Source organism: Balaenoptera acutorostrata, chromosome X (genome assembly GCF_949987535.1).
Source record: "Balaenoptera acutorostrata chromosome X, mBalAcu1.1, whole genome shotgun sequence".
Classification (NCBI taxonomy): Eukaryota; Metazoa; Chordata; class Mammalia; order Artiodactyla; family Balaenopteridae; genus Balaenoptera; species Balaenoptera acutorostrata.
The window spans coordinates 104,994,570-105,022,169 of NC_080085.1; the positions used below are offsets into that span (position 1 = coordinate 104,994,570).

At 46.8% G+C, this 27,600-nt stretch overlaps 1 protein-coding gene across 1 annotated transcript in view; it reads right to left on the reverse strand.

Moving 5' to 3' along the window:
- Positions 1-5: 5 nt before the first annotated feature.
- The window catches only part of TMEM255A (transmembrane protein 255A), a 47,524-nt gene continuing 19,929 nt past the window's right edge, over positions 6-27,600 (reverse strand). The window contains exons 5-9 of the mRNA XM_007178600.2: positions 24,894-24,962; positions 22,578-22,666; positions 15,434-15,596; positions 8,991-9,134; positions 6-2,384 (exon numbers count right to left, since the gene is read on the reverse strand). Coding sequence (XP_007178662.1) covers positions 2,226-2,384; positions 8,991-9,134; positions 15,434-15,596; positions 22,578-22,666; positions 24,894-24,962 — 624 coding nt within the window. The 3' untranslated portion in view covers positions 6-2,225. The remainder of the gene's footprint in view (positions 2,385-8,990; positions 9,135-15,433; positions 15,597-22,577; positions 22,667-24,893; positions 24,963-27,600) is intronic.

The following is a 27,600-nucleotide window of genomic DNA, read 5'->3' on the forward strand; positions in this document are numbered from 1 at the left end:
TGATAAGGAGGAGGATAGTTTTATTAATTTGAAACATCACAAAAGCAGTCTGGGTTTCCAACATGGCAGTGATACAGATTTTAAGCAACATCCAGTTATACAGGTTCTGGATTAATATTTTAATGTTTCATGCCCAGTTCAATACTTTAAAGCAGAATTAGGAATAAAGCGGTAAATATTACAAAATGCAGTCAAGGTACATTTTGGAAATACAAATTCCTTCATTACAGCAAATGTTTTTGCAAAAGAGTAAAGCAGTAAATATTAACTTTTCTAAGGTAACATGCACTTTTTATAGTTCAATGTGATAAAAAAACAAGCTGCTCAAATTAAGTGTTACAAAATCTATACTGTTTCAAGTTATTTTGTAAAGTAAGAAAAATACATAGAAATGAGTCATAGAATCTTAACACTTTAAGAAATGTGATAAATGTAGGATATACTATGTAATGGTGCCTTTAAAAAAATTAAATACCCATACACGTTCACTAAAGCAAAATGTAAAGTGTAAACAGCAAGAAATTTCATTGAGTATTACAAGTTGATATTTGTATAGTAAGTCAATTGGTTATTAGTCCCTTTTTGAAATCCAATAGAATTTTAATATGCTCAGAACTGTAGAAAATAATAGTAACTTTATATAACGCAAAAGGATTATAGTTGTTCAGATTTGAAATCCGGATGAGACATCAGTCGTGATGCCGAAAGTTAAACTGAATGTTTTGCAAACATTTACTGTGAACAATGAGCACACTGGTTGTACCTTGGTAACTCTTGATGGCTGGGTGTCTACAAGGTAGATGGGAGCACCAGCATTTGCCTGCTACCTCTAATCCATGACGTTGGGAGGTAGCGAAATTGGCTGGAAATTTTTCCTGTATGTGTTCTGTGTTTGCAGAACTGTCTAATTAGGTACCCTCCTGTAGCCCTGTATTTTTATGTTGTACAAGTGTAGGATTATCAATCTTCCTTTAAATCAATCGATTCTCAGGTTAACATAAGATCACAATGAAAGTGTTCATTCTGAAGTGAAGGCATGGTGCCGAAGTGTTAAATTCATCAGATTGAGGTTTAAAGCTGTGTATAATTAAAAGAACTGTACAAATACCTACCACAATGTGCCAGATGGATTTTAAATCTACGATAACACAAGAATTTGTCAAGTTGGCTACATTTGAGGTATTGCAGACAAAGCGGCATTGTAACACTTTCATAATCTTGAACGCTGTCATCATGACTGGTCTCAACAGAAAAAAGGACCAATAAGAGCAGTGGCATTAAAATACAGATGATTCTTTTGGGGGTGGGGTGCAGGATACGTGCGGTTTGCTGGGATTGAAGCACAATATTTGAAGATAAACAGTCACAAAGATTAATAACAATCATAACACGACCCAAGAACTTAATCTAGCATTTTTGAACTCAATTTTAACCGTAAGATTTGTATCTCCTGCAGCAAATGCAACATGTAGTAGAACCGCTGTCTCCTAAGTTACCCGATGTATAACTGAGATCCACTTAAAACATCTCACGTGTTGTTCTGTGTATTTCAGTGCCTCTTGAACAATCAATCCTGTTCCCCACTACTCAAAGGACTATTGCACTTTTCCCTTTGGGAGGTACCAATCACAGAAGCTGAGCTGAATGATCACAATAGCCATTTTTACAATACAGAGAAGAAAGGAGTAAGAGACATGGGCAGCTTTTTTCAGCATCCAGACACAAGCAAACAAAATCTTAGAACTCTCTGCATTGGAACTACCGTGTAGCCCCATCATCTGGGAAATTTTCCTTAGGGACTGACTTTAGTGGTAGGGAAAGACAGGGCCTATAAGCCAGGTGCTTCAACCAAGGTGCTAGGGTGGCGATCTGCCAACGGCCGGAGGACAACACTCCATTTACACAAAGTGAAGCAGATGGCAACCACACTTCCGCTGCACACAGAGGCGGGGCCATAGGGTAACGCAGGTCCAAACAAGACAAGCTGCTTGCTGGGATGGCTCTCCAGCCTTGCGTTGCCCTTCTTGGAAGTGCTGGGCTCAGTCTAGCCACCCCTGCTCTGCACTGATAACAAATAAGCTTCTTCCCTATCTTTCCTTAGCCTGGCAGGCCATTGCAAAACTTTATGCATAAGAATCACACTTTAAAGTTTGTACCCTACACACTTCCACTAAAGCAGAAATACAAAAGCCACAATAATCTCAATAGCCAGCAGACATTCCTCTTTAGGGGCTGTAAGGGGGTGGCTTTTCAAAAGGCGGATAGTAGGGTGGAGAGTATCGGGGTGGAGCACTGGAGGACCACATGTAGCTGGGCGAAGGAGAGGCAGACTGGGGCTCGTCAGAAAGTCCAGAGGGAGGGGAGGATGGAAAGACACTGGAATGCTGTGTAATCAAAATAGAACAACATCAGTTTAGGCAGTGAGGTTGCGATTCTCCAATGTCAGTCATTATTTTAAAATGAATACGGACCCAGTGTGTTTCTGTTTGGAACAACCAAGAGTTCCTAAACCTCACAGGGTTAATGAGGGGCATGAAACTGAGCTGGTCCCACCTTCTCTCAGTCACTCAGGCTGCAGAGCTCATGCAGAGAGGCCTTGGAATCCTCCCCCACCCCTCCCTTTGGACCCCCTCATTCAGTCAGTTACCGAACCCTGTTGCTCGTACTTCTGTGTCGTCTCTGGAATCCATCATTCCCTTTACCATGTTTATAACTCAAGCCTCCAACAACTACCCCTGAGCCATGGCAACAGCATCCCAACTAGTCTTCAAAAAGGTAGTTTGGGCCTTAAGGATATTTGAGGTTAAGCCATTAATACCTGGGAAAGTCTTTGCTACAAAAATATATCATCACAGAGCCCATCTCACAGACCAAAACAAAACAAAACAAAAAAACTAAGGTCAGAGATGTTAAATGGCTTTCTTGGATCTGGGGTCTTCTAACTCAAAGTCCAACAATTTCTATTTCATCTTAACTGTGGCCCACCACCCCAAAATGCAGGGTATGTTGGAGGGCAAAGAGGAACAAAGGCGTGGAGGTGAGAATCACAAAGATAAGAGTGAGGACCAATCTACCAGGTTGCAGGGACACTTTGTGTTGTCTAACTTTTGTAGTCTTTGGGAAGGGAGCGAGATATGGGTTAAAAAAAAATACCCAGTGAATTGGCGTGTTAGGAGTCATCTGCCACTTCTCTTTCCCTGGCCCGTGTATACCCTCGACCCTAATGATTTTCCTGCTCAAGGAGAGTTGGCCTGTTTTGTTCACTGCTCTCTCTCCCAGAACTCAGAACAGTGCTTGGCAAGTAGGAGGTACTCTAACTTCAGGAGCATAGAAGATGAACTTGGCATGTTTTTTAAAAAATAAAATCTATTTTCAAAGACTACGGTCACATCTTGTGGGTACTGTTGCCTTGCTCCAGTGGTGGAGCATGGCTGAGGCCTGAAGGCTGGAGGGGTCTATAGGGATGGCAAGAGGCAGGAGGCCAGTTTTAGGCTCTCAGGAAGAGCAAATGTAAGCTAACGAACAGGGCTGCAGAACTGCAATTTTCTGTTGTGCCTTAGCTCTAGGAGGAACTGCTATATTAAAAAAAAAAAAAGACCCACTTACATCAAAAAATTTCTCAAGAGTTCAAGTGCTGTCTGGGGAGGTCAATGCCTTTTCTTTGTTCTGCTGGCCGGAGTCTAAGTAGATCATGTCATTTTCAGGCCTAGGGCAATCTAGAGTCAGCCTTGCCATGAGGTATATGGAGCCTGAGACCAGTTGGCTGATTCTCCTTATCACCAGTCCTGACCTCTGCACTCCTTAGAAAGGGTTGTCCTGGTTTCTAGGTCTTGCTTGAGACACTGAAATCTCCATCTCCCACCACATAATGTCAGGACTGAGAAGAGGCCGTAGCGGCCAACATCCCCTCCTTCCCCATCACATCCATCCTTTCGATCTGAGAGAAGGAATGACAGGGTCATAGAAAGCCTTTAAAGACAAAAGAACTTGAGGCAGTGGACTCGAGACAAGCCAGATTCCTTTCAAAAATCTCAAAATTTCTCCTCCCTCCAGGAGGAGGTATGCTTTCTAAGACACTGGAATCGTGATTTCCTAGTTTTCCACTCCGCACTACACAACTCTCTCCTCTCTCTCCCTCCTCTTCTTTTGCTTTCCTCAACTAAGAACGCTGTCCTCTTAAACCAGAGAGGAGAGCAAAAACCCACCAGGGACAAGATCTCTGTGGCTGGGGATGTGCCACTCTGCCCTTCTAAATCCCGTTCCAGGACAGTGAGAGCCAGGAGGCCAGTTCTCCGTGGCCCAGCCACAGAAGGGAGGGGCAAGTTTCTGACAGTGGAGCTAAAGGCCGTTCCGTCCTGAGAGGCAGTAAAAGGCTGCCGTGGGCAGCAGCTGCCGTGGGTGGCAGTTGTACACTTTGATAATAAGAGGGGGTGGTACAACGGCCTTGGGTTTTCACTTCTCAGTTTCATGTTTGGGAAAGTATTAAGGGGGAAGGGGGTGGGATGCTTCTCACTTCCCTTTGAGGATGCTGGGAGTCTTAGGGATAAACTCGAAGGGCTCCTGGCAGAGTTAGGGAGCTAACTGGCTGCAGTCCACACACACCCCTGGGATTTGTTGCGGGTGGGGCGGGGTGGGGGGCGCCCACCGTACCAGTGCGTAGTTTCCTAGCAACAGGCAGGCACCTTGGGAAAGATCTGGCTTTGTTGCAGCTGGGGAGCTGGCCCGGTGCATTTTGGTTCCTGCCTAAGAGTCGACTGGACTAGGGACAGGCAGCTCAGAAGAACAGAGCTTTGAATCCTTTCGCACCACAAAGCATGAAAAGCATGAAAAGCATCTAAATAGCCTACTGCTGGGCCTCGTCAGCTCGAGCGAGCTTCCCGAGCTGCTGCTTAGAGGCTGGGGTGGCCTAGGGCGGTGGAGCTACAGAGGAGGGAGCCGTCTCTCTCTCCCGCCTCAGCCTGCCCCTCCCTGCCCCATGCAGACCCACACTCCGCAAGACCCTTGTGCGTTTCTGTCACGTGTGCTTCTCTCTTCAGAAGCACTGGGAGGCAGTGACTCCAAAAAGAGCCCGGAACTGGCCGGGTGATAAAGGGTACCAGCAAAAGATGCTGTGTCCCAAGGGTGAAATCCAGGGTCTCTTGGTTCTTTGCATTCCCCCTCTGTTTCTGACCCAGAAAGCAAAGCCAGGGGAGACGGAGAGAAGAGTGGAGAAAAGGAAGAGGAAGAAAAAGGGAGGGATCAGAAACAAGAGAAAGGAGGAGAGGCAAGGAGAACCTCAGCAGGAGAGGGGAAATAAAAAGTTGAGTGGCGGCAGCAGCGGCGGCCTCCTAAGGCTCTCAGCAACCTGCACCATCTACCGCCTCCCCCCGGACTAGCGCGACCCTCTCATTCAAGGGGCCCCATTTATAATGGGTCCTGTTCAGTGGCTACGACGAAACCTAGCGTACCTTCATGTGATTTAATAAAGAGCATAAACAGAGGTGCTCGCATTTTGCAGAGGCTTTTGTTTTAAGCTAAACTTGGCGATTCACCAAATGGCTAGAGTGAAATAGGGGGTCTGGCCCAGTAGGCCAGACTGGGGAGTATGGCTGGAAGCCTTAAGGGATTTACCCCAAAGCTACACTGGGTTGAATTTCCCAGCAGAAGTAGAAATGGATGCTTTATACCCTACAGGATATGGACTGCTTGGCCATGGGGAAATGAGTGCAAGGGGCAAGAGAAGTGAGCGCTGGGGAGGTGAGCAAGGAGGCACCAGCAGTCTTGGCTTCTAATCTTGGACGCCTTGGAGTCCAACATTTGCAAGAGTCACAACATCCTCAGGGCCAGCTGACCAGACCCACGTCCTCGCTCCCGTCTGACCACAAGAAATGTTTCCCAAGCTTCCTGACTGGACAGCTACCCAATAAGAGCATGACTTTGAGGGGTGAAAACAAAACTCTATAAATCTCCTCTTCCTTCTATCAGCCTTGGGATAAAAAGGAAAGAGAAGTCTTCAAAGGCAAAGTGACATAAATAGTCCTATTTGGAAACGACCAGAATGGGGAAGTCATTCAGGAGAAAGTCTAGAAAGGTCAGTTTTCCTGCTATGATTTGGGCCCTTTTACAATCTGAGATGAGACTAAGGGAGCTCTGGCTTTTGTTTTTTTTTGGTAGGTCTGTGCTTCTGGTGGTTTTATTGTCAGAGGTGGTGTGCGTTTTGCTGACTGTTTTCTATTTATCTGGGAACATAGCAGATGTTCCTTCATCCTCTTGGCTTTCTTGGGGAAAGACTGGTATTTCCTCCTATGAAACAATAAGGGAATGGAACTTGGTGAACAAAAGAAAGCTCCACTCAAATACTAAAGTGAAATACTTTGTAAGTTCTAGAAGGAAACAAATCACTTAAAAACATACACCTTAAAACCCATAAATTTATAAAGTCTCCAAAAAGTAAATACAAAAGACGGCTTGAACCTACAGAAAGAACCAGGAGAGGTATAAGAAGTGTCCCAGTAGTCCTTGGAGTGGGGAGCAATTTAATAACGTAATAAGAGAAAGTAAAGGGAATCCCCTGGCAGTCCAGTGGTTAGGACTCCACGCTTTCACTGCCAAGGGTGCGGGTTCAATCCCTGGTCAGGGAACTAAGATTGCACAAGCTGCGTGGCACAGCCAAATGGAAAAAAGAGAGAGAGAGAGTAAAGAGACCCTTTCCGAGTCATGATTAGGAAGCCCATAATTTAAACCAGTAGAATGTGTAAATATCCTAAAATTAACTGGGGAAAAGATCAATGCTATACTCAGACTTACAGCTTCTCCAAAGAATCCCTCAAGCCAATCTCTGGCATCAGACAGACCTGGATACATATTCTTGTCCTCCACTTACCATCTCTGTGACTGTGGAGAGGTTACTTACTTCCTCCATGACTCAGTCATCTCAACTTAAAAATGGCAATGACAAGAGTATTTCCCTCAAACGACAAAAATGAGATATCTGTAAAGCACTTAGCACAATGCTTGGTACATAGTAGGTGCTCATTGAATAGGAGCTGTCATTAAAAAGCAGAGGCTTCCACAAATCCCTGAAGTGCCTGCTTTGAGCCCACGGTGTAGGTTTGGGTTAGGTGGCTAGATTTGGATCCCTTCTCTGAGTTAGGTACCCTGTGTCTGGGTTTCCATAGCACTCTGGGTAATAGTCTACTTACTGTTTTGTCCCCACTGCTGTCCCCTGACCAGTCCCCTTCAGGTCCCTAGACTGGTCTCTTAATGCAGGGCCTATGTCTCATTCAATCTCTACATCCATAGCTCCTGGCCCAGTTCCTGGCACATGGGAACACAGAGTCAACATTGACTGAACTGAAACCAACAGCCTGGGCCACCACTGGCATTGGCAATCTTGTTTTCATGCCTGGGGTAGTGTTTGAATGAGGAATGATGGACAGAGAGATGGCTCCATCCCCTAAACAGGGGCTTCCTATCTTAGAGTTTGCAGCAGCCATCACCAAGGAGGTTATTGTTACTACTTCAGGGGTTCGTTATAAAGTGAAAAGTCCTAAAATCAATATAGTCAATATAATTTACTTCGATATAAAAAAAATGGAAGCAGCCTCTTGGGAGCCACGCACGGCCCCTCTGCCCCAGGATGACTTTTTATTATGGGCGTCCCCAAAGAATGGTGACCCTCCTGTGCTAGGTTCAACATCCCTGCATTCTTTTAAAGGATTCCTTTGCCTCTGTCACTACTGCAATTATCTATGCCCTTTTAGAACATATTTGTGTTTTCCGGTCTATGTTACCTATTTGGGGAACAAGTTCCCTGATTTGTCTACCCGTGAATACAGTAGGCTTTAAAACAAGTTCTAACATCTTTTCCCAAGCTTTAATGGATGCCTCCTTGTGCTGGTGCTGTATTTTATGACAGCAAACAAATCCATCTTCACACTACAGATACGTATTCCTATTGCCATATAGAGTCCTAGACCTCCCCGTACAGTATGTAAACCAAACCAAAGTACACTTTATTCAACTAAATAGGGGGGTTTTCAGTTTCAATTATTTTGTTAATCTGAAGTGGAAATTAGGTTGCCCAAGGGCTCTGTTTTTCTAAACTGGCTGGTTAATTGGAACCACCCCCAAACAGTCATGCTTTTATGTCCCCTTGGAGCATTCAGAGCTCTTGGTCAATAGAAGTAAATTCATTATGAGCTTCCCTCCTTTCAAAGGCATTTCCTTGGTCCCCAAACTTTGAATTAACCAGATTCGAGTGTAATCCCATCCTTCTGTGGTCCAGGGTTTAGGGTCACTGTAAATGCCTAAAAGACTGTTTCATTTGTTTTCCTGAAGTGTCTAGTTCAGTGCTCTGCATACAATGAATTCCTTTTAATTATGTGCCTTTTGGGTTCTGTTCTTCTGTGCTTAGTCTTAGCTCAAAAGGAAAATGGTAAAGGGCAAATTTGGTAACACTTATTTCTGACCCACGTGATAACAAGGCAAAAAAGGGGAGGAGGGTGTATAAAAAATATTTTCTCTGTAGAGTCCCAGTTAGGAAGTCTGGAGGAAAAGAAGGGACTTCTTCCTCATTACAGATTTGATTCAAACCCTTGTGTGGCTCAGAATGCCCTTGTGCTAAGGAGCAGGACTAGGCAGTCCTCTCCCGGTGGCAGAGAAACGGAAAAGGCCCCTGTTGGACAGGGGTCCGTGGTGACATACTCATGAGTACCTCGGTGTAGGTCAAGGCAACCTGGGACACCTGGATCCTATCTCCTCTCCCCTTTTCTTCCCTCATTCTGTTTCTTCTCCTCTTGTGTCTTTCCCACCCTCCCCATCTCTCCCATCATTGCCTGCCTATGCAGTCCTTAAGCTAGTCACTGGTACCCACAGGCTGCTAAAGGCCCTCAGGGATAGAGAGCCTGGCTACGTCATATATATTAGGAAGGGTCCATAATTAGGGAGAGAACGAGACAGCATGAGCGAGAGCAAGGGTAATGGAGAGTTCTTTTTCTCTCAAAACATACCTGAAAGTCATAAGCAGAATAAGGTGGCAGGTGAGGAGGGCTATGGTAGTAGGTATTATAGGATGCCACTTGAGGACGAGCGTAGTAAGAAACAGTCGGATGGGCATTTTCAACAGAACAGTTCAGTGCTGGGAGAGTTGGGTTCTGCAGAAAAACATAAATTAGAAACAACATAAACGTTCATCACTAGGAGAATGGTTAAATAAACCATGTACATTTATACTACAGAATACTATGGAGCTATTGATAAACAATGATGTGCACCTATATTTAGTGACAGGGAAGTTGTCCAGGATATATTGTTAAATTAAAAAAACAAAAACAAGCCATTGGCAAAACTATGGAGACAATAAAAAGATTAGTGGTTGCCAGGGGTTGGGGTTGGGGAGAGGGATGAATAGGCAGAGCCCAGAGTACTTTTAGGACAGTGAAAATACTGTTTGCCACCATAATGATGGATACATGTCATTATACATTTGTCCAAACCCATAGAATTACAACAGCAAGAGTGAACCCTGGGGCTTCCCTGGTGGCGTAGTGGTTAAGAATCTGCCTGTCAATGCAGGGGACATGGGTTCGAGCCCTGGTCCGGGAAGATCCTGCATGCCGCGGAGCAACTAAGCCCATGCGCCACAGCTACTGAGCCTGCGCTCTAGAGCCCGCGTGCCACAAGTACTGAAGCCCACGCGCCACAACTACTGAAGCCCGTGCGCCTAGAGCCCGTGCTCCACAGCAAGAGAAGCCACCGCAATGAGAAGCCCGCGCACTGCAATGAAGAGTAGCCCCCGCTTGCCACAACTAGAGAAAGCCTGCGCGCAGCAACAAAGACCCAACGCAGCCAAAAATAAATAAATAAATAAATTTATAAAAAAAAAAAAAAGAGCGGGGCTTCTCTGTGGCGCAGTGGTTGAGAATCTGCCTGCCAGTGCAGGGGACGTGGGTTCGAGCCCTGGTCTGGGAGGATCCCACATGCCGTGGAGCACACAATTACTAGGCCCGTGAGCCACAATTACTGAGCCTGCGCATCTGGAGCCTGTGCTCCGCAACAAGAGAGGCCGCAATAGTGAGAGGCCCGCGCACCGCGATGAAGAGTGGCCCCCACTTGCCGCAACTAGAGAAAGCCCTCGCACAGAAACGAAGACCCAGCACAGCCATAAATAAATAAATAATTTTTAAAAAAAGTGAACCCTAAGGTAGACTATGAACTTTGGGTGATTCTGATGTGGTGATATAGCTTCAACCTTGGTAACAAATGCACCCCTCTGGTGGGGGCTGTGGGTAATGGGGGAGGCCGCGCACGTGTGGGGAAGGGGTACGTGGGAAATCTATCTTCCTCTCAATTTTGCTGTGAACCTAAAACTGCTCTAAAAAAATAAAATCTTTTTAAAAAGCCACCATGTTACATTAATGTAGCATAATCCCAGTTTATGTAAAAAATAAAGACTCAAACAATTATACACATATGTGTGTTTGTCAATGAAATTAATCTGGAAAGATTCACAACAGACTGTTAACTATGGTTATCTCTGGGGAGGGCAGCGGTACTAGGAAGTAAATGGGGACTCTTCACTTTCAATTATATAGCCAAGGCTTTCACAACTAATATGTATTACTTGTGTCATTTCCCCACAACTTATTATTTTGAAAAATTCAAACCTATAAAAAAGTTGAAATCATTTGTATGATTTTCAAAAGCAAAAAAGAAAAAGAAGAAATTGAGACCCCAAATACAAAATGTCAAACGGACAAGGCTATTGCTATTGCTGTGACAGAAATGTGATCGATCACAAAGGGTTTGTAAAAGTTGTAAGGATTCTTGCAGATTCCACCCTCACTTTTTGGGAAAACAAAGCAATGCAGAAAGAATTTAATACCATTTTTATAACATGGTGACGTGTGTAGCCCTTCAAGGGTTAAAGCTAATCTTATCCAGGATGGGGTTGCAGATTTCAACAAGGCCAAAACACTGCTCAAGGAAGCCACCACCGCTCATTAGTTCCCAAGCAGGACTGTACTCTGTACCTTATGAGTGCCACATGGGTCAAGGTGTGGGTAAATGTTCTTTCCATCATCCATGTCATTGACACCCCCTCCATTCATGTGGATAATCAACAGCTGTCTGTAAAATCAATGTGTCTTGTTTCTGGTACGTATCTACTTGGCATTAACGGAGAGCAGAAGCTTCCTCTCAAGTGATGAAAATGTGTGGGCAGGCTTTGGCAATGTCACAGGCAACCATGGTGGGATGTTGGCAGAGGAAACTCCCTTATAGCAAGTTTCAACACAGTCTGTTGCTCTCTTCCTTGGAGTGGGTTACTGTTTACATCTCTAGGAGGTTTGAAGAGCTACAAGCCTCAGTCATTATGATGCTGCTCACAGACAACCAGAGAAATGTTTCTCAGCCTCTCTCTTGTGTGGGAGAGAACTTAGATCTTGACCATTCCAAGGGCTGGCTCGCGTTACAGAAGAGTGCTCAGAAATGCCCTTACCTCTCCACAAGGATTCCAAAAAGAAATGTCATCCCTGAGGAAGTCCCAGAAACCATGTTCCGTTGGCCTTGTGTCAGTTAAAAACACACCCTCCAGCTCTTGCAAAACGAAACCAGTTCTTCTATGCAAATAAACTAAGCCTAACCATAGAGAAGCAATCATGCAATGTAAACTCTATCTAGAAAAGGTTTTGTGTGTGCAGCGAGGCTGGGGGTCCAGGACAATCTTTGAAAGGAAGTTGACTATTATACAGAAAGAAACACAGGAGGAAGATTAAATAAGCACAAGAAAGCCACAGACGAGAAGTGTAGAGGACGTAGAGAAAATGGACAGGGCACCAAGAGAGGTTGAGGGAGTGAAGGGGGGTGAAGTCAGGAGTCAGGCAGGGGAAAAGCAAAAGGGATGGCCCCAAATAATGGTCTGCTTATGGTTGTTGTTTTTTTTAATATTTATTTATTTTGGCTGCTCCTGGTCTTAGTTGCGGCATGCAGGATCCTTTGTTGCGGCATGCAGGATCTTTACTTGTGGCAAGTGGGCTTCTTAGTTGCAGCATGCATGTGGGATCTAGTTCCCTGACCAGGGATCGAACCCAGGCCCCCTGTATTGGGAGTATGGAGTCTTACCCACTAGACCACCAGGGAAGTCCCATGGTCGGTTATGTTTTAAATCAGTAATTCTGATTTTCCAATAAATCTGGGCTCCATCTCTACTTGTGTGTGCATATAGGAGTGCGTGTATTTCTGTACCAATAATTCTGGGGCTTAAGTTATGAGACCCCCATTTTTGACCAGTAGCATTCTGAGCTCCAGTGAAACAAACAGTTACTAGGTAGCACGGGAAATGGTCAAAGCTGTCTCTCCTGGACAACACTGAGTCTCTTCTGAGACAACAATTGCGGACTTTGGAAAGAAGGCCGCTTTGACTTCTCTCCACTTTACTCTAAACCAGAGACACCAAGTAGGAGAAAATGGCAAGATATAATCACCTTTTAAAGATTCACCTCAAATTCTTATATCTTTGGGCAGCAAACACTTTGGTCATCAAACATTTGTTCAACACCCTTTTCACCAAGCCCCTCTGGTCAGGGAAAGAAGACATCTTTTTTCCTTTCAGGTTCCCACAACTCTGGAAACGATGCTCTGAGCTGATCTCTTTGAAGGCTGCCAGCTCACAGCTATTGGCTCCTGGCCTCACTCCTCAGGAATGCCTTTCATCAGCCAGCACCCCTGGGCCTCCCTGCAGCCCCCAAGGCATCCTACTCAAGGTGGAGGCACGCCAAGAGTCACCAAGCACATCTGGACCCGGGCCGAGGATTTTATGTAGGCCTACCTGGTTGATGCTCCAGGATTTTCCACACCATGTGCCTCATTTTAATAAAGTGATGGAAACAATGGTTCCTCCTTGGTGCCCCCATCTTATAACCCCCGTTTGTTCTCTCCCGTCACAAATCAAATCTTCTGCCCCTGCTCTTTGCCTTCATCTTTCGTTTTCCCCACTGGCCCTTGATTGGGTTCCCAGGCCTGGCATTTGATGACGCTCAGGTCTTCCCTCGCCCTCCTCCTTTCCTCTCAGAGAAGCTCCCAACAGTTGGAAACAACTTGCTTTTAATTTTTTTAATGAAAGCAACTAAACAAAGGAGGTCATGTCTGTTAAAACACTTGTAGAACCAGAAAGGGCCAGCCGAATGCTCGTTAGGGGCAGCTGGGATGAAGCAGAAGGAGCAAAGGCTCTGGCATCTAACACACCTGGGCTCCACTCCCAGCTCTGCTATTTAGCCCTGGGCAGGTAACTTGACCTCTGTTGGCCTGTTTCCTCATCTGTTAATGGGGGGAGTAATATTTACTTCACGAGGTACTAGTGGTGGTGAGAAGCGGAGAAAGAAATTGTACAAAAGCCCTTTACGGAGAGTAAAGGGGCCATTACTGGCACCTCTCAGGACAGACTGTCAACAAGCCCCTATTCCCCTAGAGATCAAGGTCACAGTGAAATTAACAGTGCAGACTGTACACCTGAAACTAATATGCTATTGTAAGTCAACTATACTTCAACAATTAAAAAGAGTTCAGAAATAAACCTAAACATCAATGGTCAACTGAGTTTTGACAAGGGTCCTTGCAGGAGCCCCACAGAGCCTACCAAGTGGCCGCCAGCCACTCCATTTGTACATCAGGGCGCTCGGCTGTCCATGTCCGAGAGCTCGAGGGATAATTCAGAGAAGCCTTAACACTCATCCTGATGTCCCATCTCAACTCGCCAGCCCCAACCAGAAGCTTCTCTTCCAGCCCGAGCGGCTCAGATTCTACACAAGGCCTCTGCTTTCACCTGCCCCCTGGGGAAAGTCTCCAAGAACAAAGGGCATTCTTTTCTCCAAAGAAGCTCCAACCCAGAAACAGCTTTTCTGAAGCTTTCTCACCCCAATGCTCCGTCAGGCCCGAACTTACAGGACAGCCTTCTCCCTCCAAGGGGCCCCCCTACCTTGATGCTTCCGCCGAGCTTGGGCTTTCCCGGGCGGGAGGAGGGGCCCGGGAATGAGAAATGCGTGTGTGAGAGAGGGAGGGGAAAAAAGAGAAGGACAGTCGGGCTGGGCAGCAGGGTCACCAGCAGGAACACTCAATACTTCCAGTTAGCCCGGTTCTACTGGGGACTTGTTGCCCAAAACTGCAGTTTTTTCTCTTCCCTGGTCCTACCGCACCTTTCACTTTCCATTACTCATCCTTTTGACGGTCCAGGGCCAAACTACAGGCTGCCTTTCAGCTTCCTGTTCCTCAGTGTCCCCCCAAATGGGACAGAAACAGCCAAAGGCCTAGGGGTTATCTGCCTCATTTCTGGGGTCAAAGGAAAACCCTTTTTAGGCACAAAATAATTCCCTAGACATGGGTGGGACATTTCTTTAAAGCAGCCATACTCAACCATGGCCACAGTTGGAGTCACCTGGGGGGCTTTTAAAAAAGTATTGACGCCTGGGCTTCAATTTAGGCCAATCAAATTGGCATCTCTGGAGGAGCAGTCCGGGCAGCCGGATTTTTTAGAGCACCTCAGGTGATTCCATTCTAATCTGAAGCCAGGTTGAGAACCATAGCTCTAAAGCTATTATTATCTCCATAATTAGAGATCAAGGTTTATTACATAAGCAAATAAATGCTTTGAAATGCTTTAAAAGCAAAAGAAGGAAGGACCCCACTATTATGGAGCACCTACTGGGCGCTGAGTCCTGGGGTGCCTTTGCAGACATACACACGAATATGGAAGAGTTGAAAGGGAGCACAGGGGACGCAGGGAGACTGAGAGTGAGGTTAAGGTTGAGGACAAGACCTGACCAGCAGTTTAGCCTAGGGCTGGGCCTTCACATGCAGAAAGAGTCCTGAGGCTCTTTCTGGAGAAACTCCAGGAGGAAATTCCTGGGGAGGGGGAGACGAGCAGTACTCTTACCTGTAACTAAAAACGTCTTTGCTTCCAGCTCTCCCAAAGTCTGTTAATAGAAATACCACCCAAAAAGGTTTCTACTAAAAGTGTGTGTGTGTGGAGGGAGTGGGGGGCGGTAATTAAGGCTATGTTTACATAGCTAGCATGAACCCCACCCACCCCCAGAATGTGCCTCAAAAACACAGGCAACTCATGTTAACAAGAAATGTCTGCAGGCTGATGGCATCACCTGGCTCCTTCGACTTGAGATGTTTGAAACCAGCTACATTTTTTTTTTTTTGGCCCCACTGCATGGCATGTGGGACCTTAGTTCCCCGACCAGGGAACGAACCCGCGCCCCCTGCAGTGGAAACACGGAGTCCTAACCACTGGACTGCCAGGGAAGTCCCAAAGGCAGCTACATTCTTGAACCAACGGTTTCTGTTCCTCCCTTCAAAGCGTGGGTCCCCATTGCCCCCAACCGCCTAGCCTCGCCCCAGCCCTGACAGGAGGAGGGGCCTCTGTGGGATGGGAAGTCACTTCCTTCCTTACCATGTCCTTAAAGCCCCCCAGGACAGCGGCAGTGATGATGCCCAGGAAGAGGCCGACGATGTTGAGGATGGTGGCGGACCAGAGCAGGTGGTAGAGGTGGATGATATCCTGGCAGCTGCTGACGTCAATGTACTCATAGTAGCCACCGGTGATCTCCACCCGGCTGGACGGGGAGAAGCACATCCAGTCAGTCTCCAGGGGGCAGGCTGTCCCTCTAGGGCTTTGGCTACCATGCGGCTCAGTGAAAAGACAGGTGGGCAGGTGGGGAGCTATCGTAAGGGACATCGTAGCCAACAGTGCACTCGGGGAGCAAGATACGATAATCAATCAAAGTGTGATTACCGTTTATCCCCAAAAACCCTCCTACCTGCCAGAGAAACACTTGTTACCATCAGCTAACGCTAATCCTAGATGGCAATCATTGACACCTGCTATGTGCCCAGCACGGGGCTAAGCATTTTACAGACGTGAATTCATTACATCTGTGCTAATATGGCGGCTTCTAGTCAACAGGTGACTATTAAAATTAAGTAAAAAATTCAGTTCTTCAGTCTCACCAGGCACATGTTAAGTGCTCAGCAGCCACACGTTTAAGGGCCACACTAGTGGCTGGTTACTGTACTGGACAGAGCAGATTACAGCATTTCCATCATCGCAGAAAGTTCTATTAGGCTGTGCTGCAAATCCTTACAATATTGTAAGAGGTAAGTACTACCACCATTCCCGTTTCACAGATGAAGAAACTGAAGCACAGAGACGTTAGGAATTTCCTCAAGTCGTAAGCGGTAGAGCTGGGATCTGAATTCAGGCTTCGAAGATTTCAGTGTTTCCTCTCTCAAAACAAAACAAAACACCAACAAACGAAAAACAACATCCCAATAAAGTACTAAAGCTGAGTTCCTGCACAAAATCTGAATATCACCTCCTCAGAGAGGCCTTCCCTGACCACTCTGTCCAAAGACATCCCCACCCCCACCCAGCCTGGTCACTCTCTAGCCCACTACTTGCCATGAACTGAATTGTGTTCCCTTCCAAAATTCATATATTGAAGCCCTATCTCCCAAGGTGACTGTATTTGGAGAAGGGCTCTTAGGAGGTAATTAAGGTTAGATGAGATCATAAGGGTGGGGCCCTAATCTGATAGGATTGGTGGCTTTACAAAAAGAGGAAGAGAGAACTCTCCACACGCATGCACACACTGAGGAAAGACCACGTGAGGACACAACAAGGTGGCCATCAGCAAGCCAGAAAGAGAGCCCTCACCAGAACCTGACAATGCTGATGCCTGATCTCAGACTTCCAGCCTCCAGAATTATGAGAAAATAAAAATTTGTTGTTTAAGCCAACCAGTCTATGGTATTTTGTTATGGCAGCCCAAGCTAATTTCCCTTCCCTAAATCCTCTGCAGCACTTACTCCTTACTAATGTGTGTGCTTCATTACTGTCTGTCTCCCTAACTTGAATGTGAGCTCCATGAGGTTAGGGACTTGGTTTGTTTTGTTCACTGCTGTGCTGGACACATAGTTGGTGCTACATGAATACTGGTTAAATTAATTAAATGGAAGCTCCTGTCTTCCTGGATGTTGCAAACTAGTTTACAACTTGGCCACTGGAATCAATAATGAATCTTAAACACTGTGATTCTTACAATTAAACTTAGAACTAAACCCCCTGGCATCAGGATAGTTATGTGTGACTCCCCTGCTATAAGAATACAGAAAATGAAAAAGAAAAAAAAATTAAATGTTAACCTCCAAAATGAATCAGGGAGAGATTATTCACAGAAGACTTTTAAACTTTACAGATGAATTATCTTAGAATTCTTTAAAACCAGTGCTTCTTTAAGGAATTGAAATCAGTGTGGTTACAGGACAGCCTGCGTCAAAATCTGTTTGTCTATGTGCCTGCCTGTGTCAGTGTGTTAGTTGTGTGTGCCTGTGGGAGTCTCTGTGTGTCTGTGTGTGCATGCATCTTTGAGAAAGAGATGGTTAAACATGCAGATTCTGAGGCCCAGCCACAGTCCTACTAAATCTGGCAGAATCTCTTGGGGTGAGGCTCTGGAATCTGTGTTAACGAGCTCATTGATATTTGAGACCCGCTGTTTTAAATAGTAAGCTTTCATAGTGGAATTTTAACAGTGTGTCAATTCATCAGAATTTCAGCTGGATTTCAGGTTTTTCAGGAACATAGCTGGACACCACCTGGAAGCATACATTGAGTGTCTCCTATTAGCTGGCATGGTACTCGAGCCTGGGGATGGGGCAGGGAGGACACACAGATTACTTACTGCTCAAAAAGGCACCGCTGTACAAGGACTCTCCCCTGAAAAAGGCAGGCCTGTGTATAAGGGCGAGTGTGGGGTTGTAGGGGTGCAGGGGAGGCTTGAGAATCAGCTTCTGACTTCTCCCCAGGTATCTTTGCTTATGTCCTAAAACACCGAGGGTGGGCTGGTAGCACATACAGATGGGTGGTACAGCAGAGCAGACTCTGGAATCAGACTGCATTTGAACCCTGGCTCTGTCATTTATTTGCTGTCTGACCTTGAGCAACTTTCTTAACTTCTCTGAGCCTGGGGGATTTCATGAGCAAATGCACGGAAGCAGTAATCTAGCACATTGTAAGGGGCCCCCCCCAAAACATGTAGCTGTGTTTTTTCCCTTTTAAGAGCCAGCCTCTGGCAAAATGATTCAAACCTTTGAATCGTGTTCTTAAAGGCAGTGACGCTTAAAAAGCACAGACCACAGCATGGGGCTAGGTTAGTAGTTCATTTAAAAGTATTCACTAATTGTAGAGAATGTATGTTTGGTTTCAGTTTGAGCGGGTTCAGCAGCTACTAAAATGTTTTTTTACTGAACCATGAAGCAAAAGAACATTAATACTAGATCTGGTTCAGGGTTTAGCGAATTAATGTGGTTTGTTTCTGTTTGAGATTCACGATTCCATTTGGTTCAGTCTCTGGGCAGAGCTTCGTCTGATATTCCATCTTTTTGGATTCTCACTGCTCCCACCCTCAAGCCTCCGTGACTGCAGGGCCCTCCTGCCAGACCCCATCACTGCCTGGTTCAGCTTCCTAACACATTTGTAAAACTAAGTCATTCATTTAATCAAAACCCTTCCCTGGCTACCCATTACCTTCAGGAAAAAGTATCCCAATTCCTCAGTCTGCCATAATCCAACTCCAAAGTGGAATCCACATTCCAGCCAGGCTGGAATCCTCAGAAGCACCAAACTGGCCATGCTGGGTACTTATTCCAGACCTTTGCTCAGATTTCTCCCCCTGCGTGGGAGGTACTGCCTTCTGTTCTCTGCCTGTCCTGATCTCTCCCGCTGCACAAAGCTTCAACACACACGTCTCATTCTTCAAGGACTCCAGCGCCCATTCATTATCTTTGTACCTGGACTCCCACAGTCTCAGTCTGTTCTTCTTAGTTTGGCATGTTGCATATGTCAATAATTCAGCTATTCATTTCATCTGATATTTACTGAGAGCCTACCCAGTGCTGAGTACCATGCCGGGTGCTAAAGCTACAACCAAGGCCAAGGTGGACACGATGGCTCTGTCTAAATTCTAACCTCTGGAGGGCAAGGTCATCTCTTACACTTCTTTTGTGTCTCCCTCACTGCCTCCTAGCTGGGTGGTAGAAACGTTATGGGTCATCAATAGATACTTGGTGAATGAGTAACTGAGTTCAAAGACGGATCATTGCATTGATCATAAGATTGATTACCCAGTGCGGGCTTTTACCCCCTTGCTCCCAACTTGCTGGGTGTGCCTGGAGAAATAGATAACCTCTCTGTGTTTCAGTCCGCATTCAACAGAGTAGGAGGCAACAGATCTTGGATAAAGCCAAAGGGCACCCTTCTGCTCTTCGATAAGGGCCTGGAACTATTCACCAACTCTTGGTGGGCAGGCAGCGGCTATGGGCAGCCTCTGTGCATCTTTCTCTCACTGCGTGTATTCTGTGTATCGGTCTAAACCCCCCTCCCCATAATCCCCCTGGTAAATTGAGTTCCTTAAGGGCAAAATGTTATTTTAAGGATATCTATTCTTCTAGAACAGTCCCTGGCACACAGTAGGAGCTCAATAAAAGTTTGGCAAAGGGAGGAATGGATGAAAGTGAGCTATCATCTTTCATTTTATTCATCACCAGCTGCAGCAGTTCACAAACCACCCCCATTTCCTTTCACTTCCTTTAGGTTACACACCGAAAACCAGTGATATTGACTTGATCTCTCCAAAGCTGAGTGAAGGCTGAAAGGCAGCTGCTGCAGAGCTGCGTCCTAGAGAAACCACCTTCCTGCACAGGATGAAATGGAATCATCTATGTTTGGTATTAAAACCTCGCTGCCCCTGATGTCAAAGAAGGTCTGTGGCTTCGAGGGGACAGCAGAAACTCTGTTTCCGTAGCGCTATACAAATGACTGCCTGATGTTTTTGTTCCCACTTTTTTTTTTTCTTGGCCTCCTTTCCAGGAAATGGACTAGAGGAGCTGGCAATTGATTAAAAATAGGCTTCATGTGAGGAAAAAAAATACGCATTCGGCAAAATTAAAGTCTCCGAGCCTCAGAATGCTTGCAGCTAGCTATATTTAGGCCTGGAGATTAGGTCTCCTTCGAGCCGGCTGGAAAAAGTCTCGGGTCAAGGAAACTCTTTTCCTTCTATTGTAGGACCATCACCTCTTAAGTCTCGCGGCCTTGCTTTCTGACCGCATGGGACTGTTTCCTGATGAAAAGCTCAGTAAGTGGTTTTCTAGTGGCTTTGCCCTTGGAATCTCAACGCTACAGACCTGGGCAAGGCCTCGATCGCCGCCTGAGGCTGGTCCCCAGGCATCAGGTAGGTGAACAGCATTTCCAGCTCAAAGGTTGTTAGGGGCAGTGTCCCCATGAACCCTCTTAGTTGTCTGGTCCAATAGTTTATTTTCCTGGGGAAAAGGGTGTTCCTCTTTTTGATCCTTTTCAACACACGTCACTCCCTTGTCATCAGGTCTTTCATTCAAGCCCGGTCCTGTGCCGGGGCCTGAGGATACAGATAAGATGAAGTTGTGTTCGCTGCCTTTAGGGAGCCCAGAGTTTAGCAGAGCTCCTCATAGAATTCCTTTAGGGCCTTGAAGACGATCCTGGCATGACTTGCTTTAAGAAAGTCAGTTATTATGAAGTTCAGATTGACAGGAAGATAAATTGGGCCTGAGTCTCCACTTAAAAAAAAATTCACCTAAGGGCTCAGCTAAATGGAATTTAAAGTAGGATTTAGTTTATTCAGACCTTTTTCAGAAACATACCTAATTGTGGAGAGAAAGGTGTGCCCATAAGGAATCACTTCTCAGCCCTCTCAGCGGGCCTCCTCTCTCCTCCTGGGATCTCAGAACGGAAAGGGAAAGGAGAGGGGAGAGGAGAGCTAGCCAGAGGACAGGGTGTCAAAAGGAGGGGGGGGGAAACAGAGGGGAGGACTGAGCAGGGGGAGGGGGATGGACACGGGGAGGCAAGAGGAAAGATAGCAAACTAACCCCAATTCCCCTAGGACCTATTTTACATTCCTTTGATCATTTTTGGAAGGATGGGCTCAGGGAGTACAATTATAGCCAGCTCTCCATCACCGCTAAGGAGGGAAGTCCTTTACAAGTGTTAGTTATTATTACAACATGAATAATTGAATCTCCCAGATAATCCCCAAACCTCATTTGAGTCTTTAAGTTTCTCTTCCTCCACCGCCAAACCTTTTAACGAAATGAGACCGAAATGAGACCGGTGCTAGCAAAGAAAGTAAAAGGGCTGGCGTTGAGTCCCCCCTTCTCCTCCCCCCGCCCCACTGCCTCTGGTCTGTCAGGTCTTTAATCCTCAAACCGGAGAAACTGGCCCCCCAAAACCATGAGTAGGGAGTGTGAGTGAGGAGGGGTGCACCCAGCTGACCCCTCTGGACCTAGCTCCATCCAGGCCCCTTCTGCCAACTCCTCCCTCCCTTCCGCCCTCCCCCTCCCCAGCACCCCTGCACTGAGAGCTGAAAGAAAATACGTGCATGGCAGGCACTGGCTGACAGACCCCGTGTACAGGGCCATTCACTTATGCTCTGCATCACCTGCTCACGCATTCCTGTCTATTCCACCTTCTAAATTGCTCTTAAAAGTACTCCTTGCTTTCCACCATCCCCAAACCAACTTAATCTAGGCTCTGTTCCCTTTGGCCCGGACTCTTGCAGTGGCCCCCTAGTAGCCTCCAGTCTCTAATCACTCAAATCCATCTTCCACGCTATACCCTTCAATGGCTCCCAGTTGCTCACAGGGTCAATTCCAGAGGCATTCCTATGGCCAGTGAGCCCTCCGTGATCTGATCTGTGACCAGCACTCTGCCCTCACCTCCCCCACAACTTCTGGGAAGACCCTGCCCACCTCCACCCCACTTGGGTTTGTTTCCTAACTCCCTCCTTATCCTTTAAGTCTCAGCTCCCACATCCCCTCCTCCTTGACACGCCCCCCCTCTTTGCCCCCAGCGACTCTGACTTCCAGTCATTTGCATAGAGAGGGTCTCCGGTACATCCCCAGATCCGCACCGCACTTCTCACACTAGACTGTAATCAATGGCTCACAGGTCGGTCATCCCTGCTAGTCTGCGAGTTTCTCCGCAGGACTCTCTGTATTCCTGGCACCTAAATATGTCTTGAAAGAGAATAAATGATGTTTTAACAATTGAAGGGCAGAGCGCCAGAGTGGTTGTAGCAGAACTAGCACCAAAATCTAAGTTCTGTGAGGGCAAGGAATTTTGTTTTGTTTGCTGCTGAATCTCTAGCGTCTGGAACAGAGTCAGGCTATTTGTTGAACTTGGACTTAGACAGAACTGAGTATGAACCCAACCTCTACCATTTTCGAACTCTGTGTCACCTTGAACTACCTGTTTCCTCTGAGCCTCAGTCTTATCATCTGTAAAATGGGGATAATAATTCTACATACATCATAGGTAAGAATTAAATGAGATCAGATACTTGACAGCACCTAGCATGATGCCTGGCACAGAGAAGGCAAGTAATGCATGTCAGCTGAAATCCTTTGAAGACCAATGTCTTCTACTTCTCTGATCCCTACCGTGCGCCCTTCCCCGACCCTAGCCCTGCTCGTGCCCACTGTGGTCAAACCATCAGGGGCTCAGCACTCACTTGCCACAGTTGTAGAGGTCACAGCAGAAGCAGGTGTTGCCCCGGATGCGAGGTGTGCAGAATCCACGGCTGAGGTGAGGGCAGTTCACCTGGGGACACACCACAGTGAGGAGGTGAGCTGGCACTGGATGGGAGGCGGGACCCTCTGGGATTGGCACTGTGAGTTAGTGACTGATGGAGACGGTAAGGATGGCTGTGAAATGAACACACCAATGCACGGGCAGAATGGGGCTGGGCAGGTGGCTGGCTGAACTCATGTGTGAGGCAAGTCACTGGGGAGCTGGGCTCACGTGCAGTCTCAGCTACAGCCCTCAGGGCCCCATCCCTAAAGGGTGGAGATGGAGAGGAGGAAGGACGGATGGAAGGACGGACAGAAGAACAAATGGATGGTAGGAAATGAGGATACAAGGGGCGGGAAATCAGGGTATGGGGAAAAGGGGACCAGATGGGAAGGAAGACAGAGGGGCCATCACATGCACTCTGAAGTACAATAGTACCTCTCGAGCTGCCTGGGTAAGGTTCCTCATAACCCTCGCGGAAGGAGAATTTTTGGTTGAGGAACTTATGACCTTATATAGGAAAAATAGGGTTAGGGGGACCAGGGTTACAAGTGAACCTATGGAAGTCATTATTAACATTTTTACAGTCACCAAGTTAACACAAGAATGCGAACACGATGAAATCCAGAGAACAGCAATGACATTTTACACATCTCGAGTTTGCAAAAAAGATGTAAAAATTAACTTCCATTTATCGTCTCTTATTTGTGAGAAATCTTCCAGGCTCTCCCCCGCCCCATATGGATGCAATGAAGTGCTTGTAAATTTGTTTCACTGTGTTATAGAGAATATTGGTGGTAAACATGCACTTTTTTCTATATTGGGTCCTTCATCCAAAAACTCATGCCTTTCTGATAAGCTGTTGGCACACACATCTTTCTACTCCGTTCTAACCCAAGAATAGTTAGAAAAATGGTAAACTAGTGACTGGGTAAGGAAAATGGGGCAAGTGGATGGCACTGTTCACACCGTATGTTAAGGAAAACAGCTTCCCCTGAAGTTATGCAATGCAGTCACCATTTTATATCCACTTGCCACCTTTTTCTTTTTTTTCTTTTTTTTTTAAGGCCTGTTTCTTTTTTTTTGAAGTTTTTTAAAAATTAATTAATTAATTAATTTATTTTTGGCTGTGTTGGGTCTTCGTTTCTGTGCGAGGGCTTTCTCTAGTTGCGGCAAGCGGGGGCCACTCTTCATCGCGGTGCGCGGGCCTCTCACTATCGCGGCCTCTCTTGTTGCGGAGCACAGGCTCCAGACGCACAGGCTCAGTAGTTGTGGCTCACAGGCCTAGTTGCTCCGCGGCATGTGGGATATTCCCAGACCAGGGCTCGAACCCGTGTCCCCTGCATTGGCAGGCAGATTCTCAACCACTGCACCACCAGGGGAGCCCGCCACTTTTTTCTAACAGTCACAAGTTTACCATTTTTCTAACTATTCTCGGGGGGGGGGCGCATTGACTTTCAATTTGAAGTTAATAGAGAACCAAATGGTCAAGGTTGCTAGAAGCACATGGTAGAGTTTTATATTAAAGGGCTCTCTGGATTGGAGAGAGGTGATTGTGAGCTGAAATGAAAGCTCTCCAAAAATGACCTGGAACCAAGCTTCACCTCACCGCCCACTGCCTCTGCTTCTGTGTGAGGCAACAAGGAACCCAAGGAGAGCCGTGCGGGGCAGGAGAGACACACCCTCATGTGTCCACTCAAGCATCATCAGACTGGCCTCTGGGCGTGTCATGACAGGGGCCAGGCCTCCAGCCCAGGCCTCCCCAGAGCCTCAAAGTGGACCAGGCTTCTCAGTGACCCTCGTTTGGCTTCCTGACCCCTCCCACGTGTGGGACTCAAACTCTGTCTCCCCGGTCCAGGCCTGCTGCCTTGGTGGGGCTCCCACTTTTCTTCCAGCTGGACATCAAGTCCAGGCAGCTGAACCGTCATCCACAGACATGGGGGAGGGACCTACCCTGTGGCCTCTGTACTCTTCATCTGTCCCTCTCGGGATCAAAGCCACACACTGAGAGGCTGCCTGCTGGGGTCAGAGGGGCAGCCTGTGGCCACAGAACAAAGTAAATCTGATTAGGCCTCATGAGGCTCTAACCTATGACCGTGGCCCCATTAGCACTGTGCTCTGACCCACTGAACAAATCAACTAAACATACCTTGTAGCAAGCTGTAGGCCCGGGAAAAAGAGTAAAAGAAAGGGGGTTCCAGGCAGAACAGGAGACTTTCCCCAAAGGTAAGACGTGCAGCCTCCTTCTGGCTCTTACCTCCTCAGCTTCCTTCTGGGATGTCTTGGGCACATAGTGGCACCGGTTAGCATAGAGTGGTTTCAGATCCTGGAAACGGAAACACCAAACCAAATGGGTTTTGGCTTTGGAAAATAGAGCAGCAGGTGCTCTGACTGGTAATAAAAGATTTGAATACACACACACACACACACACACACACACACACGCACACACACACTCCCCAGAGCAGGTAGTGAGTTGGGTTGATTTCTGAAAGCTGCCCATCTAGGGAGGCTGAGAATGTGAGGATCAGATAAAAATGTTCTAATAACTGCTTTCTATTGGGCCACTTGGTTAATGAGAAATTAGGAAATTGACTGAGAAGTGGGTTTCTTGAAATTTCCGCTCTGGTTTTCTTTTATTTCTAGTCTTTGTCTCTTTGCAAAGAGTCCCCAGGGAACAAAAGTCAAAACTCCAAGTTATTGCAACATCACACTCCCAGTCGGAGGGAGGCCAGCTCCAACAATGAGGATCCATTATCACCTGGGGACAGGACCAGGGCTGGCTGACGCGTACACCCTGCTGTCATTGCCACAGCTTTTTCAGAAGGAAGAGCTCAGGAAGCGAGCCCCAGTGGGGTGGGTAGCCATGGAGCCTGCTGGAGATTTTAACTCAACTGAACTATGAGCCAATTTCACTCAACTACACAGATTAAAGACAGTGAACTCCAAAAATACCACTGAAGCCCAGAAAACTAACATGGGGCTCAAGGACAGTTGACTAACGCTGCTGACTTGGGCAGCTTCCTGGTGAGGGAGCGCTCAGACACAGGGACTGGGGTAGAACAGAGAGGTGCAATCCAGTGCTACCTGGAAACTGTCAGTCAGCGGATGCTGCCCACTTTCCGGGGGACACTAAACATCCCCTGACTGGTAGGGGGCTTCGACCAAAAGCAGGTTAGCACAGGACAAGCAGTTTATGCAAACTGACCTTTGGAACTTGGCCAAAAGCACCTTGGCAGAGGGAGTTTATCTATTGCCCCTCCTTCCCCCTAAACCCACTTCTCTCACCGTTTTCAATAATCCTGGTGGCTGCTTTTCCCCACACATGTGATTGAGCATCTCCTGTGCCTGACACCCAAGTGCCTCCTGCCTCCCTGCCTGCTGCCCCGTCAAGGACCTAGGACCTTCCATCAGCTGCTTCTACATGAATGTCCTGACCGCTCCATGTTCTGAAAGTACACTGCCCTGTGGGCTCAGCCTGGAGTCAGGCTGGAAAGGAATGAGGGTTCTTATGGTCACTGCCGGCAGGGTTTATTTTCCGAGTTTGGGCAGTGGCAGAAGTCATCATCATCCTGCCGAAGGGGAGGCTTGATGTGCTGGTCGTAGCCCTCCTGACCTCCTGGTTCTGCAAAGAGCATTCAGCCACCAACTGCCTAAATGAAGACAGACGTGTGTGTGTGATGGTCCCCCATATGCTGCCTCTGGATGCTCTTGTGCACTGAGGCCCCAGGGGAGGAACAAGCCCATGTGACTGGGAGGTAAGAAAAGGCCACTTAGCCAAGGCAGCCTTTTACATCCGAAGGGCTAGCAGCTCCGGAGTGGAGGGCTGGCCACGAGACTGCTTTCTGCTGAGTGTCAGTGTGCTCTGGGTGAGGCCCTCTCAGGGCGCGTTCACACCCATTATTTCATACCATCCTCATGTTAACCCTGAGAGGCAACTAAGTTACTATCACATCCAGGTGGAAGAGGAGAGACTGTGGCACGAGGAGGGAAAGGGATTTTCCCAGCTAGTTAATTGCTATATTCGGGGAGGGGAAAGGAAGGAAACTGGAGACAAGAGAGAGAAGGAATGAGACACATTTAGAGGGGGGTCAGGAGGTAGGTCTTAAGGGGAAGCGCATATGCCCCCAAGCCAAAGGACAGGGCACCAGGAGGTTAAAGGGCCCCAACAACAGGAAAGGCTGGCTCTAACCCACCCGAGCGGTGCTGGGATCCAAATGTGCCTTTCATTTAAACTGGCCAACAGACATCACCATAGATTAATAAAGCCTTCTCCCTCAAAACTGTCTGGGTACCAGTGAGGGCTGGCAGATGTCTTAGGACAGGTACAGTGTAGGCAAAAAGGTGTTCTCAAAGCCTTACCCCAACCTCCCGAATCAAACGCTCTACTGCAAGCCACTAACGGCAGGAGGTACAGACGGCCTAGACTCAGAAGCTGGAAGAAACTTCCAATAAATATAATTTGGATTTTTCTCCCATTGCCTTTGGATGAGGCCAGTGATCAAAACCTTGAGGAGTTTAGGAGTCAGGGAAATGCAAATCAAAACCACAATGAGAAACCACTTCATACCTACTAGGATGGCTAGAATTAAAAAGTCAGATAATAACGGGAGTTGGCAAGGATGTGGAGAGACTGGCACACTCAGATACTTCCAGTGCGAATGTAAAACGGTGCAGTCACTTTGGAAAATTGGCAGTTCATCAAAAGGTTAAACGTAGTTACCATATGACCCAGTACTTCCAATCATAGGTATATACTCAAAGGAAATGAAAACATATGTCCACATAGAAACTTGAACACAAATGTTTATAGCAGCATTATTGATAACAGCCAAGAGGTGGAAACAACCCAAATGTCCATCAACTTGTGAATGGATAACCAAAATGTGGTATATCAATACAATGGAATATTATTAGACCATAAAAAGAAAGGAAGCAATGATACATGCTACAATATGGATAAA